Below are 15,622 nucleotides of genomic sequence, written 5' to 3'. Positions count from 1 at the left end.
GAAGGCTTTGACCTATATGGTCTGAAGCAGGTATGTATATGGTGAATAATTCTGAAGTTTCTTACCATTAGTACTGTACCCAATGCAAGGCAGGGCTCCAGCTAGGCCTGTTTACGGAGCCAATGGCTACAAAACATTGGCTGCGATAAATATGGCATTGGCTAAAAATTTCTCAGTTTTTTATCTGCCTCATAAAAGTATTACTATTGTCAAAAACATCCAAACTGGCTACAGTTCTTTAACCGTCAAGTCGGAGCCCTGCAGGAGTAACATGAAAACTGGAAAATTGGCACCTGGAAAGTTTGTACCCATACAATTGGTACCTAGGTCATACTCAGTATTAAATACCGGGTATTATATTTATGAAGAATCATTTCTAGGACGTTTTATCATGAATTTTTGTCTTCTTGATTAGTGAAGTTTCCTGAATTGCATTGAGCCAGGTGATTGCTGTACAGTGCATGTCATCTTTGTCTTTGCAGTTGATGGATGCAAAGCCTGTTGTGGCAAATTTCCTCAGCACCAAAGTTTCTCCACCAAAACTGAAAGTGGCCACATTCATTGATATATTTCGTCCAATATATTCGGAGGAAGGGACGAACATGAAAACAAGAGAAGTAGCAACATTTGCTACCTTTGTAAAATACTTGAGGGATGTGGCGGGTTAGTGTCCACAATATTTCTTCTAATATTTTGTTTTTAAATTGACAATCATTCCATGTCTTTGAATGTTGAAATAACGTAAGTTTGTTTAACAGAGGTTGTCACCTTTTAAACACTATGTGCCATGTGCCACCTACGATATCTGACCTGGGAGTATTGATTCCTGCGAACAAAATGGACGTTACTCAATCATGGAGAAGAGTGTTTAAATGAAAGAGAAGAGGAAATGGAAATCATTATAAAGCTTTGATCTTTACTTTCAGCTGGAGAAAGAAGGCCAATCACGTTAGAGAGAATTCTTCAGTACACAACGGGTTGCCCACAGATGCCTGTGTTTGGATTTGCTCCAACACCATCGATTGTGTTTGTCAATTCTAATTCAATGCTGTGCACATCTTCAACATGTGCAAATATCCTCAAGCTGCCAATTCCAAGGGCCACTGACCTAACTGTCAGGAATTATGAAGACATGGCTCAGCTCTTTGACTTGAGCTTTGTGTCTGACACTTTTATTCAAGATTAACTACCAGGGTTTAGTGATGTGGACAAAATATCTTGAAAAAAATATCATAATTTCAAAAATACCATGAAGAACCTGTAACTATTCAATGACTAGACTACATCCCAAAATTATCTGTCGCAAAAGTTTTGGCCTCTGCTGTCAAAACTACTAGGCCAATTTCATTGAAGTTTGAATTTTATTCACCTATAAAACCTGGCCAATTATGATGCTGAGTTTCAGCAGCGTAGATAAAGTATTCACAGATCTGTCTCAGTAACTTTCAGTAAAAATTCCCACTCCGTTGAGCCAGTTTGTATGCATTGAATGTACACAAAATTGCTGCCGGGATGGGAATTTTTACTGAAAGTTACTTGGCCAAGTAGTTTTGACAGCAGAAGCCAAAACGTTTGCGACAGATAATTTTGGGATGTAGTATAATCCTAAGAGCTCCTGTTGTGAAACAGTACTGTAAAGAAGCTTTTTGGCCACCTGTTTTAGTTTTGAGTCCTCAAATAATTATCAATTCAATAATTCAACATGTTCAGTTAGATACCTTACTTTGCAGAGCTACTGCTGCCTAGGGATCACTTTATCCATGCAAAGTAAGGTTTCTTTCTTTCTTTAATATGAGAGTACTTAGTTGGTGGACTCAAAATTTAAACTTGTATTTCTGACCTGATGACTTCAGTCAGTCATCTGGCCAAGAAACTTTTTTCCAGGTCTGTATATGATAGCCTTTATACCATTGAAATTCCAACCAAATTTCGAAATTGTGATATTTTTGACATCACTGAATTTCTGTATACATCATCTTATTCATTTACGGGTAGTAGAGTTCAAATTTTATCAGTACCGGTAGACTTGTTAGTGAAGTGGTGACTGTTGCACCGGTAGTACTTCTGTTCTGTCTACCGGTACTTGGCTTTTATATATTTTTGATAAAAGTATTGTTGTTCATGTGTTCAAATTATATATTCATTGTCGGGCTGATAGTCAAGTTCGAATTTCATATGTAGTCTATTTTCTCAATTTTATTTGTGTGTACATGTAAGCTCACCTCAGAGGAGGCGAGTATATCTTATACCGAAGCATCTGTCATCGTCATAATAGTCTGTTAGCAGGGCACGTTTCGTAGCCTACTGGTACTGTGGACCTGAAAATTGGTACATTAACACTTGGGATACCAAATTTAGGTCCGGTATAAAACTAAGAGCAGAAAAAGTGCTACAGAACAACATCACCAAGCTTTATCATCAGTTACATCTAATAATGATACATGACATATCACACAGTTATGTTTTTGATTTGATCAACTTTTCAAGGTCACAGTTTCTCTTTAATATGAGAGGTGAGCACAATGGCCCTGGCCATTTCGTTTTAGGTTATAACTTTAGAGGGAACTTTAGAAAGTGTAAAGTAGATGCTTTTCCACCAATGTATAGGATTAGAAGGGAAAAAAACTCAAACAATGACAAAACTGAAACATAGATATCAGAGACATAAGCCTATCTGGAATATCTTTAAAATGTGTATCATCAGGAGTAGATAAGTACTCCTTGTATCATGTACGTGTCTGCAAAACAATGTTCACTCTCCAGTGGATAAGTGATGTGTAACATGCATCTTTAAATGATGGTATGTGTCAATACCACATGAATCATGCGGATCCAGAGGATCAAACAGTTCCTGAAGTCCCGTCCTCTCTTCGTCAGAAAGTGGCAAATCCACCGCATCAACATGAACTGCATTTGATACGTCATCCTCAGGCTCAGTTGGAATAGGTGCATTCATATCCAATCCATAGTGGGGGATAGATTCCTGTAAGGAAAAAGCACAGTACATCAATGTATGACATCATCAAAAATAGATAAGCTCGCTCGCCTTATCTATTTTTGACTACATATAATAGATATTTATCTATTTTTGATAGGCACTTTACAAGTATCTATTAATTTGATCAAGGAATAGCATCAATACTAATTTTTCATTGCAACTTACCTGATCAAGGGTTTCAAAGTACTCCTTTGCAATGTGGTACCGATCACCACGAATATTTGTGAGGCCTCTGATGAACAGTTGCCTGGGTGTTCGGTTCTCTGCAGTCCTTATCTTGTGGTTATTCCAAACATCTTGAAACCTTTCTAATGTTCGATTTATTCTAGGCAGAAACACAAAGTGCAGGCAAAACATGTCAATTCTATTGTCAGGACAAAGCAAGGTCCTCCAAATGATGAAATAGGTTGTAGAACAATGAAACCACCGTTGCATACACATCCCTCCACAATCTTTCTATCCTGCTGTTATGGACACTTCTGCCAGAAATGAAAGATCCACGATTAGGGCCTCTCAGTGGGTGGGAAAGCATGCAGAAGGCAACATCCCGATTTTCAACACCCTTGTCTGCTCGTACTCGGGATGGTAATCCCCACCTTTCCACTGCCTCTTCAAAGACTTTGAGAACACTTGCAGATTTGTTGTCAGTGTGGCATCTCAAATACACGATTAGGCGACTGTACCCATCAATGCCTCCATGAATGACAAACTTCCATCTGAAATAAGAAAAGGAATGACTGGGGTATGTTTATTTCTTATAAGGTACTCATCTTCTGTATTACATGTACCAGTACATTATCTTTAATATCTTACCGAATGAGCTTGTGATGTCCATCTATATGCCACAAAGACAGCGGTGCTTTGACACTGTATTTTCTCCTTCGAATGTTGCGTATTCTACGTACAGTACCACCATTGGGATCTACCCTCCACATCGATGCACGCAGACGGTATTGCTGCACTCGAATGCCTTGCCTTCGAAGGTCCCCTTCAACGGTTCGGTAACCTGATGTAACATAAATAAATAAACATTTTAATACTCTATAATCTTACTGCACCTTCTTCTTTTAAATCATTTCATTACTTCATTGTTACATGTACATGTAACAGGATAACTATGGCCAAATTACTATTGAATAGATTTGTCTACACACGTCCTAGTGAGCGTAGCCAGTTGAGCAGGAAATAGAATACATGTAGGTCCTAAATAGCCTATGATGAATGCAATTTCAAGGGGAAGCATGAAAGTTACCTGCATTTGGAAAGAGTGACAACACTGAAAAAACCTTTGTATCAAGAAGGTCATCATCTATGTCTGTGTACTGGGACCGAACGGAAAGGCCATATTCATTCATTCGATATTCAATTGTGCGCTTTGATGTGTTTAGCATTGTTGCTACATCCCCAACTTTGAAGCCCTCATCTGGAAGTGAAAAATAGAAAACTGTATGCTGCATTCATGTAGGATTTTTTATTATAAAATAGTAATTATTTCTGTAGGCCTACTTGTATATAAGATAATACGCGTTTGGGACTCTTAAAACATAGATACCGCACCAATACTGTTTGCTGGTAGGTCAAGACACCTACAATTGTAATAGTACCAGACTGTGACTGTCCCATCGCATACTCTAAAGGTTGATTCTAGCACCTCCATGGTGCTAGGGCTACAAGTCAAGTCTGGGAACGTCTCACTAGATCGAAGGTTCATTAGGCTGAAGGTTCACTAGACCGAAGGTTCAATAAGGTTCACTAGTCAAGTCCAAATGTTCGTAGCGAAGCTAGAAATAAATGAAATAGCTTTTTTTCTTTCTTGAACGACCTGTAAGGGTTAGGGTTAGGGTTAAGGTTAGAGTTAGGCTTAGCCTTGAAACGTATTGGTATTGAATCGTATCAGACTAGTGAACATTCGGACTAGTGGACCTCCAGACTAGTGAACCCTAACCAACCTTCGGACTAGGCTAGTGAACAGTTCTCACAAGTAGGGCCTAATCATGCCAATGTTTGGTTTCGAACATTAGGTGCCTAACACAAACAGGGCTTGAATGACAGACTGGAATGACAGACGACTTACTCAAAAGATACTCTATCTGTTCCCGTGGAAGGTCAAACCGCGGTCTTCCACGCCCACGGTTGTTGCAAGGCAGAACACCAGGACCATTCTTCTCCAATTCACCATTAATTTCTTGTTGATTATCAACCACAGCCCGAATTTCCTGCAGCGCACTAGCTAGAAGGGTTGATATCCTTTCTACCGACTCATCACCGATACAAATATCTATGCTGTCACGTAATAGGCTTTCTAGTTGAAAAACCACCGATTCTTCAACAGCACAGTCCTGTTCTAGAGACATCCTGACCTCACCTAGGGCTCTAGCAACGCGATCGCCCAGAAATAATGCTACCTCCTCCATCCCAAATCTATATGACTAGGCCTAAAGCCCAGTTATATCATCACTATCAGATTCCAAAATAGCCTTATTATGCCCTATTCGCTTTTACAATTTATAAACAAATTCATCAGGTTCATTTCTATTTTCATGTAAAACACGTTGCTTACAACAATGAAAATAAGTGCGTTGTTTTGCCTATATTAAATAATAGGCTAACAGAATTCTTGTCTGTAAATAGAATTATAAACCCAGCTCAAATTGGCTTCTCCAAGAAGTCGCGTACTTCCGACCATATGTTTGTGTTAAAAACCCTGATTGAGAAGTATACTAATTCTAACAAGGGTAAACTATACACCTGTTTCGTCGATTTTAAACAAGCTTTTGACTCTGTTCTCCATCCGGCACTTTTCTTAAAACTAAAGCAAAGTGGGGTAAATGGTAAATTTTATGATAGCATAAAATCAATGTATAAAAAAGTCAATCTGTGTGCCAAATCCTCAAACAAGTTATCTAACTCTTTCCCTTCTGCTATAGGGGTACACCAAGGAGATGTCCTTAGTCCAAATCTTTTTAAGATTTTCATAAATGACCTAGAAAGTCTACTTGATGACTCTAGTGATCCTGTCTCCTTAAAAGATCTCAAGCTGCACTGCCTTATGTATGCTGACGATATTGTTATACTCTCAGAAACTGCCAGCGGTCTCCAAAAAGCTTTGAATGGCTTGAATAATTTCTGCTCCTCTTGGGGTATGACTATAAATGTTAAGAAGACAAAAGTTCTCATATTTAATAAGGCAGGAAGAATTGATAAATCTGTCTTCATGATTGGTCAACACCAGCTGGAAAATGTTGGTAAATACAAATATCTTGGTATTACTTTTCAAGCCTCCGGCGTTTTTGCTGAGGCAAAGCGTGATCTTCATAACAAAGCCCTTAAAGCTTTTTTTAAATTAAGGCGTATCTTTAGCTCTCAGCTTCCAAATGTCTCAACCTTACTCCATATATTTGACCACACTATACAGCCAATACTTTTATATGGCAGTGATATTTGGGGATGTTTTAACCCTATGTCCTCAAAAGTTAAAAGAGAGAGAGAATTTAAGATTGATAAGGGATTCGAAAATCTCCCCTGTGAGAACCTTCACATGAAGTTCTGTAAATATGTACTGGGTGTTAACACAAATGCCACAAATCTGGCCGTGTATGGCGAGTTGGGCAGACATCCACTGTATTTAATGATAGCCAAATCTATGTTCTCTTTCTGGCTAAGGCTTGAATCCTTGTCTCTCAACACAGTGGATGGGGAAATTAGTTCGAAGTCTATTTTAACCAGTGCCTTACAAGTTAGTAAGGATCTAGACAACAAAGGAAAACAGTCTTGGTTTTCTTGTATAAAATTTATTTGTGGTTGTCTGAATCTGGATGCAAACAATGCTGAAAGTGTTTCAACCTCCAGTCTTGTTCATAAATTAGGTGAAGAATTTTACAGAAAGTGGAAGCTAGAAATTTGGGATGATTCTCGGAATCCAAATGCTAAAAACAAATTACGCACTTATAGGTCCTTCAAAACGCAACTCTGCTGTGAGAAATATCTGACTTCAATTTCAAGTTTTTCTTTAAGAAGATCCCTTTGTTGTTTCCGCATTAGCTGTCACGATCTAGCCATTGAAAGAGGTAGATACAAAAAACTTAAAGTTGAAGAGAGGGTGTGTTCTTGTGATGGGACTTCAATAGAAGACGAGGTTCACTTTCTAACTGTCTGCCCAAAATATGATGCTTCAAGGAACGATCTTTTCTCAGTTATCAATGAGAACAACATCAACTTTTCAGGTCTCTCACCAGGAAATAAGTTTATCTGGCTTCTTTCAAATGAGGACCCTGGAATTTGTCAGAAGCTATCATCATTTTTACAGAAATGCTTTTCTGATCGCATAAAATAAGGACCTCCTCTCTCCCACCTACTAGTATCTACTCCAGGTTTGACCCCGGTAGTAGACTTTATATTGTTACTTTTGTCATGTATCCTTTGTATGTCTTATGTACTTTCAATCAAAATCATTGTATTTCTATTGTACCATGTGTACCTTTGCCCTCCGGGCCTTTTGATTAATAAACTAATTTGAATTTGAATTTGTCGTTGAAGATAAACTTTATTGATCTAACAGCAATTACAGTGGCGCCGCCTGTTGACTTCGCATCGTTATCTTTGACGTGATGTATGGTCCAGATGTCTTTGATGTGGCACACATAGGAGTATCATTCTACGTGTCCTTGATATGCTACACAAGTGTCTTTGCTTTGGTTTGTCTTTATTTGCGGTAATAACCGCCCAGGAGTATCAATCTACGTGTCCTTGATATGCTACACAAGTGTCTTTGCTTTGGTTTGTCTTTATTTGCGGTAATAACCACCCAGGAGTATCAATCTACGTGTCCTTGATATGCTACACAAGTGTCTTTGCTTTGGTTTGTCTTTATTTGCGGTAATAACCGCCCATAGCCACCTTTACTTTAAAGTCCTAGAGTAAACAATCATAAACTAGAAAGATTACACCGTAGTTATGCCAAGATCAATTAACTTGAATTCTAAAGTGTCCTGTATTCAAACCGGATCTCTAAATTGCTCTGTGGAGATTGCGAAAACTACAAAGTATATATGAGACTTGCAGACTTGTACTAATTCGAAGTACAATGTATATGTAGTCAAATTTCTAAAGTCCTATTTCAATCAGCTAAAGGCACAGAATATAGTGTGCATGAGACAGTTCGAATGACAATAATGAGTTTGTAGTATGATCTACTATAGAGTCCTATATAACGCACTAATATGAATTCTTGTGACGCGTTCACACGGATATTCATTACATTGTTATTACATGTATATTGTCCTATGGATCAGTTTTCTCGTTGTGCCACACCCTAAATAACATGTCCTGAACTGCAACTTCGTCACTCGTACTAAATAACACGTATCATTTAATCGTCTTTGCCATTAAGTACGTTTGCCCATTGCATTATCTTATTTCTGGCGTTCTTGCTAGCATTGCGTGTTGGTGGCCTGTTGTTTACAGGTGCCTGTTGCATTGTGTTTTGCTGGGCTTCATTGTGTTTCTCGTGAACCTGGGCAGCGATCGGCGCAGTTTCAGCGGCAGTGACTTCAAGAGGATAAAGGCGCGCTATTGGGCGGTTAGTCACTCCCGATGATGTTTTTATTTGTGCGGCACGTGCGATACCATCTTGACCATAGATCAGGCGTTCAATTTTAGCGATCTTCCAATTGACCCTTTTGGTTTCATCACTGTGGACTAGGACGATTTCACCAACTTTTACGCGGGTTTCGCGATGACCGCGCTTCGATCGAATATGTCTCTCCCTTAACGAAGGGATATATTCCGATGACCACTGTTGCCAAAAGTGATCAATCAGTACCGCCAGTCGTTTAGCGCGTTTGTTAAGACTATCTCCAAAGTTCGGATCAGCAAGTTCATCCAAGTCGGTAGCTTCGTACGGAAGTCCTGTTATCTGTCTCCCGTGGAGAAGGTGTGCTGGCGTCAGAGGGGCAGTGATGTCCATGTCACCAATGTACGTGAGGGGTCGGTCATTTAGTATGCCTTCTACTTGGGTGACAAGGGTTGTCAGTTCATCCAGTGTTACTCGCGCTCTTCTTAGAGTTTTAATGATGGCCATCTTCGTCATTCCAATCATGCGCTCAAAGAACCCTCCCCACCACGGCGCGCGTTTGGGGTTGAAGGTCCAAGTGCAGCGTTGGTCGGCCATGTGGGCCTGGATGTCCGGTGATTGCATTAGCTGCTTAATCTCATTGGCGGCGGCGATGAAAGTTGTGCCATTGTCAGAAATCATTTGTGAAGGAGTGGAGCGGCGGGCGCAGAATCGTCGAAAGGCATTCAGAAAGGTCTGTGACGTCATATCGGGAACAACTTCAAGGTGTACCGCTCTTGTTATGGCACAGGTGAATAGGGCAATGTAGACTTTTGCCTCGGGACCACCCTCCTTGGGTCTGACATTTAGTGCACCGGTAAAGTCGCAACCGGAAACAGTGAAAGGGGGTGCTTGCTGGATGCGGCTGGCCTGAAGGGGCGGAGTTTCTGGTTTGCTATAGGGCTTTCCCATAATCAGCTTGCAGGTGACGCATCGTCGGAGTTGTGAGTTGACGGCTTCCCGGATTCTCGGAATCCAAAATCGCTGGCGGAGCCATGCCACGGTAGATCGCATTCCCGAGTGTAATTGGGCGGCATGGGCCCTGCCTATGAGAAGGTCGGTGAACGGATGCTTCCGTGGTACCAGATACGGGAACTTGGTGTCGAGGTTGATGCTGGCATTGTTGAGTCGGCCATCTAGTCGAATCAGGCCTGACTCATCGAGGTATAGGCGAAGTTGATTGACAAGTGTTTTGCTGCGACCAGCTAGGGGTCCTGTGGCGGTCTTTCCTTTGAGGATTTCTATCTCATTGTGATAGCAGTCCGTTTGTATGGCTTTAATCCACAGTGTCTCAGCGGCAGAAGTTTCCTGTGCAGTGGCTTGGATCAGGGTCTTGAGATTGGTCTTATCCTTTGTTATCCAGACTTTGGCGATTTTCTGGACAAGTGCGGTGATTCTGAGAAGCTTGCGGTACGAACTGAAACGTGTGACGTCAATGACCTTGGCGATACCCGGGTGTTGCAGCGGTGTTGTAGCGGGGTGATGGGTCTGGTCTCTGACATCTTGGGCGTGGTCGCTAGTGTCGTCTCGTACCTGGTCTGGTACGTCATCAGTAGTGGCGGCTTGCTGTAAGAGTACATTATGAAGAAGTTGTGTTGGCGTGGGTGGGTACCTCCCGGTACTCAACCAGCTGGGGCCTGTCCACCACAGTGGGGAGTCGCGCAGTTCCTGTGCAGTGATGCCTCGAGTTAGGAGGTCAGCGGGGTTATCTTTTGATTGCACATAGCGAAATTCACCTGGGAATTTCCTCAGCTCATTCACACGATTCTGAACAAACACAGGAAGTTTCTTATCGCTTGTAATCCAATGTAGGACGATCTGAGAATCGATCCAAATGACTTGTTTTTTGATTGGACTTAACCCTTGGAGTGCTTCTAGCGTATACTTGGCTAGTCTGTAGCCGGTGAGTGCTGCAATTAATTCCATGCGAGGAATGGTAGTGGCTTTTAGCGGTTTGACTCTGGTTTTGGCTATGAGGAGAGATGCCTGGGTTCCACTCTTTAGGTAGATGGCGCATCCGTAGGCTGCTGGGGATGCATCGCTAAATGCATGTAGTTCACAATTTTGCGGGTCAATGTTGTCCAATATTTTCCGAGGGGCAGTGATGTTCATGGCTTCTTCCAATTCGATGGTGATTTTGCGCCACCTTTCAGACAGTTCTGTTGTAAGGGGTTCGTCCCAGTGTAGTCCGTGTTGCCATAGTTCTTGCAGGAAGGCCTTGGCTTTAATGTGCGTGGGGGCAATATATCCGAGTGGGTCGAAAATGCTAGAGCTGTGACTTATGACTGCGCGTTTGGTCAGAAGAATATCTGGGGATGGAGCAGCTTTCTTTGCATATGATAGTTGGTCACTACCGGTGTCCCATTTCATGCCTAGGACACTGACGTTCGTCTTTGTTTCGTTGATGTCATCAGCCTGAGCTTGGTCGCGTACTGTAGCATCATTTGAGGTCCATGCGCGGAGTTTGAAGCCACAGTCACTCATTATGGCGTTTGCGGTGTTGTAATATTCCATGGCGGTGTCTGTAGTGGCGACACCTGTCACATTACCAGCAATTCCCAACCTTTTAGCTACGCATGCGCCAAACTCCCTTCCAGAGCCAAGCATACGTTTTCTATAGCAGATCGAGGTGAGAGACATCTCACGGCTTTCTGTGTAACTAAAGCCTAGTTGCCGATAGCGTATGTGATTCTATGACTATCAAGGCATTTGCAGGCCAAATTTTGAGTTGATTGGTGAAAATTTTTCAATGTCCACCTATGGGTTGAAAATACCACGTGAATTGCAATTTTTCCTAATGTAAATTCTAAGAAAACATGAAAATTGGCCGACTTCTGTGGCCTTTTTGAATCACATAGAGTTTGCAAATTTAGTTTGCCGATAGCTCCTGCAGAAGGCAGCATCATACTGAGTATACTGAAACACATGCCATTGGGAAAATTGAAAATTTTTCCATGTCCACAGGGGGGTCCAAATTGGCGTCCCAAGTGGATTTGAGGAGAGAATATATGTCCAAACATCAACATACATGAAAAGCTGGACCTCAAGTGATCTTTGAAGATATGAGAATGACTGCCCTTTGATAACTTCTTGCTTTATTTGTCCACTTTATGGCCTAAGATCCCTAGCTTTGGATGGTTCAATTAAGGACACTAGGGCTGGGAAGGGTCATGTCAGGGGGGGGGGGGGTAGGCGGGTGACCAAGCCCGAAATATTATATTGCATCCTTCTCTTCAGCATATTTGCCAAAGCTTTTGCTGTTGCATGGATTCCTCAGATGTTTGGGCTCTCTCAGCTCTGTCATTTGGTAACCTCTGTCTGGGTGTTGGCTAGGTAGATAGGATGGGGGGGGGGGGGTTCCTGACAGTGTTGACAAGGAGAAACTCGGAAAACCGTGATTCTAGACAAAACCCTGTTCTTTTGATGAGCTGGAACACATTCAAAATTGTAAACCCACAACTTGAAGGCATAAAACTGACAAAAGGCATTGATTTCTTGTACTAAAAATATATTTTATTATTCGATGAACGCTCCGATTGGCTAAATTGGGTCACGTGTCAAACTCGATCGTAGCGCCTGCATTTAGCAGCGGCATAATAAAGTTGGGGATTGCTGGTAATGACCACGTTGTCAACGTATATGTTGTTCTTGACGTCTGCTGCGATACGGGATGAGGTTGCGGCGTCAAGGTGGGTGTGCAGTACGGCTTGCAGAATGAACGGCGATGACACTGTTCCAAATAAGACCGCTTCAAACTGGTACGTGTGGAAATCACTCTCGGGGTCACTGGGATCACTGAGCCATAAAAATTTCGTAAAGCATCTGTCTTCTTCGTTGAGCCTGATATTGAGAAACGCTTTCTCAATATCACTCGAAAGGCCTATGGGGTGCATTCTAAAACGGAGAAGTATGGCGTTGAGCTCGTTGAGGCAGTTTGGACCGGGGTCCAGGCAATCATTCAGGCTTGGGTGATCATTTGACTTCTTGCAGGACGCGTCATATACTACCCGGATTGGGGTGCTGGCAGATGAATCTTTAAGAACCGCATGGTGGGGCAAGTAGTGGCCAATGTTGATGTTGTCGTTTGCTACTCTGCCGATGAAATGTCGTTGGAGTTGAGTGGTAATAATATCTTGGTACTTACTCAGGAGGTCAGGCGATAATTTCCGTACCATCGATCTTGTCCTTGCTTTGGCGACGTGGTAGTTCGTGGGTAAAATTGGGTGGTTGTCCAACCATGGTAGTCTGGCTACGTATTTTCCGTTGTCGTCTCGTTCAAGGCAGGTGTCGCGGTAATTGAGTAGAAAGTCACTTTCTTTTTCTTCAGTGTCGTCTTTAATCCCTATGGTTTCCAAGTCCCAGTAAGATTGTGCTATTTTGTCTTCAAGGGTGTGGCTTGCTAGGACGTTTAGAACGGTCGTCAGGAGTGCGGGCGTGTATTCATCGCGTTGACCTTCGATATTGGCGGGAGTCGGGCCTGATAGGAGATATCCGAATTTCGATGAGACCGCTACTGGTCCGAGGGTGTTTTCTGCGGGACGGACGATTTTGTCTCCAACTATTGACCAATAGTAGTCCGCACCAATCAGGATGTCAATTTCCATAAAGTCCCCGGAGCTGGTTTCCGCAAACTTGAGGTTCTTCAGATGTGGTAAGGCGAAGATTGCTTGGGGGCAGGTGCTAATCGGTGCTGAAATCTTCGGGACGATGAGCATTTTCATGGGAACGTTTTCTACTCGAGAAGCGGTTTCGATTTGGACGATGACGTTATCCAACGCACGTACGGCTTTGGCGTTAGCCCCAAAGGGTGCTATTTTTATCATCTCTCGAGATTGCGGTTTGAGTTCGAGATTGCTGGCGCATTTTGCGGTGATGAAGGAGCGCTGGCTCCCTTCATCTAGAATGATGTTGACCTTAGTTGAGCGGGTCGGAGATTTTGCGGTTGCGACGGCGGATTTCAGAATTGCGGGACCCAACATAAGGGGTTTGGTGTTAACCAACTTCTGGTGAACAGTTGTGGCGGTTTTAGCTTGTTCCCGTTCATTGTAGGGATTTGCGGTTGAACTAGGGTTTGAGGATCTATTTGAGGCCTGTCGGGATGAATCGCACAGTGCGGTATGATGGCGTCGCCTACATTTGTGGCATTTGGTGGTTGAATTGCAAAACTTTGCCCGATGGTTGCCAAGGCAGTTAAAACACAAATCGGCCCTTTTTACGATTTCCCATCTGCGCTTTGGATCAGTAACACTTTTACAATGGACGCTGGGATGATTATCAGTAGAACAAAATACACATTTCGCGCGTTTTTTCTCACTCATACTAGTATTCCTGGTGGCGTTAACACTAAATGCGGCAGTGGGTGTGGCATATCCAATGTTTGAATCATTACACAGATCCAGAATGGCGTCTCCTTGAATTGAAATGTCAATTTCTCTCTTGATCGCTTCGCGGACTTCTTGTAGTTGCCAGTCTCTCGCTCCATGGTCACGGGTGATGAGTTGTCTCAGTCGGCGTGGAAGTTTCTCCATGATGAGGGGCACTAGTAGGTCGCCGTAGGAACTCTCCTCCATTCCTATAGCGCGTAGGCCACGGATGTGACTTTCAAGTTGATCATAAAAGCTCTTCACGTTGTCAATTTCATCGCTTGGTTTGGGAAGGTCCCAGAGGGCTTTCATGAGGGCTGCTTTTAGTTTGTGGTTCTGTCCATATCGTTCTCTCAAAAGTTCAATCGCACTCGCATAGTTAGCGTCGGTTAGTTGCAATCCTGCGATTGCCAAAGACGCTTCCCCCTGTAACTGGGCGCGTAAATATTGGAATTTCTGTACGTTTCCGAGTGCGTTGTTATTATGGATGGCTGCCGTAAATCCGTCGAAAAATGTCGTCCACTCTAAGATGTTACCGGAGAAGGTGGAAAGTTGGAGTTTAGGAAGATGAACGTTTTTTGTTACCGGTACCGTTGGCGTTGTGCTCGTGTTTGTGGGAGCTGGAGTCCGGGCTAGAGTCGCGGGTTTGGGCTGCTTAGGGCTCGCTAACCTGTCGTAGATTTTCTTCAGAATGATGTGTTTCTCTTCCACGTTTGACGTATAGTCCTCGGCTTCCGTCACCGCGTGGTCTACGGTGTCGGTTGGGGTGGCCTTGATGATATCTTTATCAAGAGCCACAATCTCTGCCAGTTTTGTAGGGACCAGTGCAAGTTTCGCAAATACTTGATCCAGTTTCGTGACGTCTAGTGTTGTGTCTACTGCTGCTTCGGCGTTAAGTTCCTTCACCACGTCCTCCATCTTGTTGATGAGTCTGGTCATCGTCGCTCGTTTCGAGCCTCTCTCGTGAACCATGCGTTTAAGCTTGTCTGCTGCTACTTCCTCTGGTGTTGGAGCCATATTTAAGCGTGATATCGAGTAAAACGTGAGGATAGATAGACCGAGTTCGTATTGAGAAAATCCTGGTCACATGCACCAAATGTTCGGCCTATTGCGGGTTTATCATATATAGTCCACGTGGTCCAGAGTATAGTCCATGCAAGACATGCAGAGAGATGTTACAACGACGATATACTTATGCTAACTAACTTTATTCATCACAGGCTTTACAGGTAGAAAAGTCCGAAAAGGGGAAGTAAACACGATTGGTTAAGAAAGTACCGGAAGGAGTCAATCCAAATATGGCCTGACAGGAGGCGGAGCTTATATGCTCAGTAATTAAGTGTATGATGGAAGGTGCGTCGGCACAATTCCCACACAACAAATGAAGATAGAAAGTATTCCGAGAGTTGACGACAGGCTGACGACGTCTCCTTCCATGAACCCCACCGCTCCTGTATGGCACCCGCCAGCAACTGGGAATGACATAAGGATGATTGCTGAAGCCCTTGCAGCCTCTGTTACGTTAAGTCGCTTACCAGTCCCAGAGCCACCAGTCTTCAACGGGGATGCCTTATTATACCCAGATTGGAGAGCTTCATTTTCAGCTTTGATAGAGAGTAGAGGTATTCCAGGTCAGGAAAGAATACATTA

The 15,622-nt window shown here is 42.8% G+C and overlaps 3 protein-coding genes across 4 annotated transcripts in view; all 3 read right to left on the bottom strand.

Annotated features, from left to right (window-relative positions):
- LOC135491447 (uncharacterized) overlaps nt 1-15,622 on the bottom strand; it is an 82,703-nt gene that overhangs the window by 31,400 nt on the left and 35,681 nt on the right. The window lies entirely within an intron of this gene.
- On the bottom strand, nt 8,367-11,093 carry LOC135491626 (uncharacterized). Its single transcript, XM_064777598.1, has one exon. It carries the CDS (start codon nt 11,091-11,093, stop codon nt 8,367-8,369), a length of 2,727 nt encoding a protein of 908 aa, XP_064633668.1.
- LOC135491625 (uncharacterized) lies at nt 12,167-14,989 on the bottom strand. Its single transcript, XM_064777597.1, has one exon. It carries the CDS (start codon nt 14,987-14,989, stop codon nt 12,167-12,169), a length of 2,823 nt encoding a protein of 940 aa, XP_064633667.1.

The sequence above is a fragment of the Lineus longissimus genome, chromosome 7 (genome assembly GCF_910592395.1).
Source record: "Lineus longissimus chromosome 7, tnLinLong1.2, whole genome shotgun sequence".
In the NCBI taxonomy this organism is placed as follows: domain Eukaryota; kingdom Metazoa; phylum Nemertea; class Pilidiophora; order Heteronemertea; family Lineidae; genus Lineus; species Lineus longissimus.
Note: the sequence above shows the minus strand (reverse complement) of the source record. Positions and strands in the feature narration are given on the sequence as shown.

Coding starts and splice junctions, on each gene's coding strand:
- LOC135491626 (XM_064777598.1), bottom strand. CDS start 11,093: ATGAGTGACTGTGGCTTCAAACTCCGCGCATGGACCTCAAATGATGCT.
- LOC135491625 (XM_064777597.1), bottom strand. CDS start 14,989: ATGGCTCCAACACCAGAGGAAGTAGCAGCAGACAAGCTTAAACGCATG.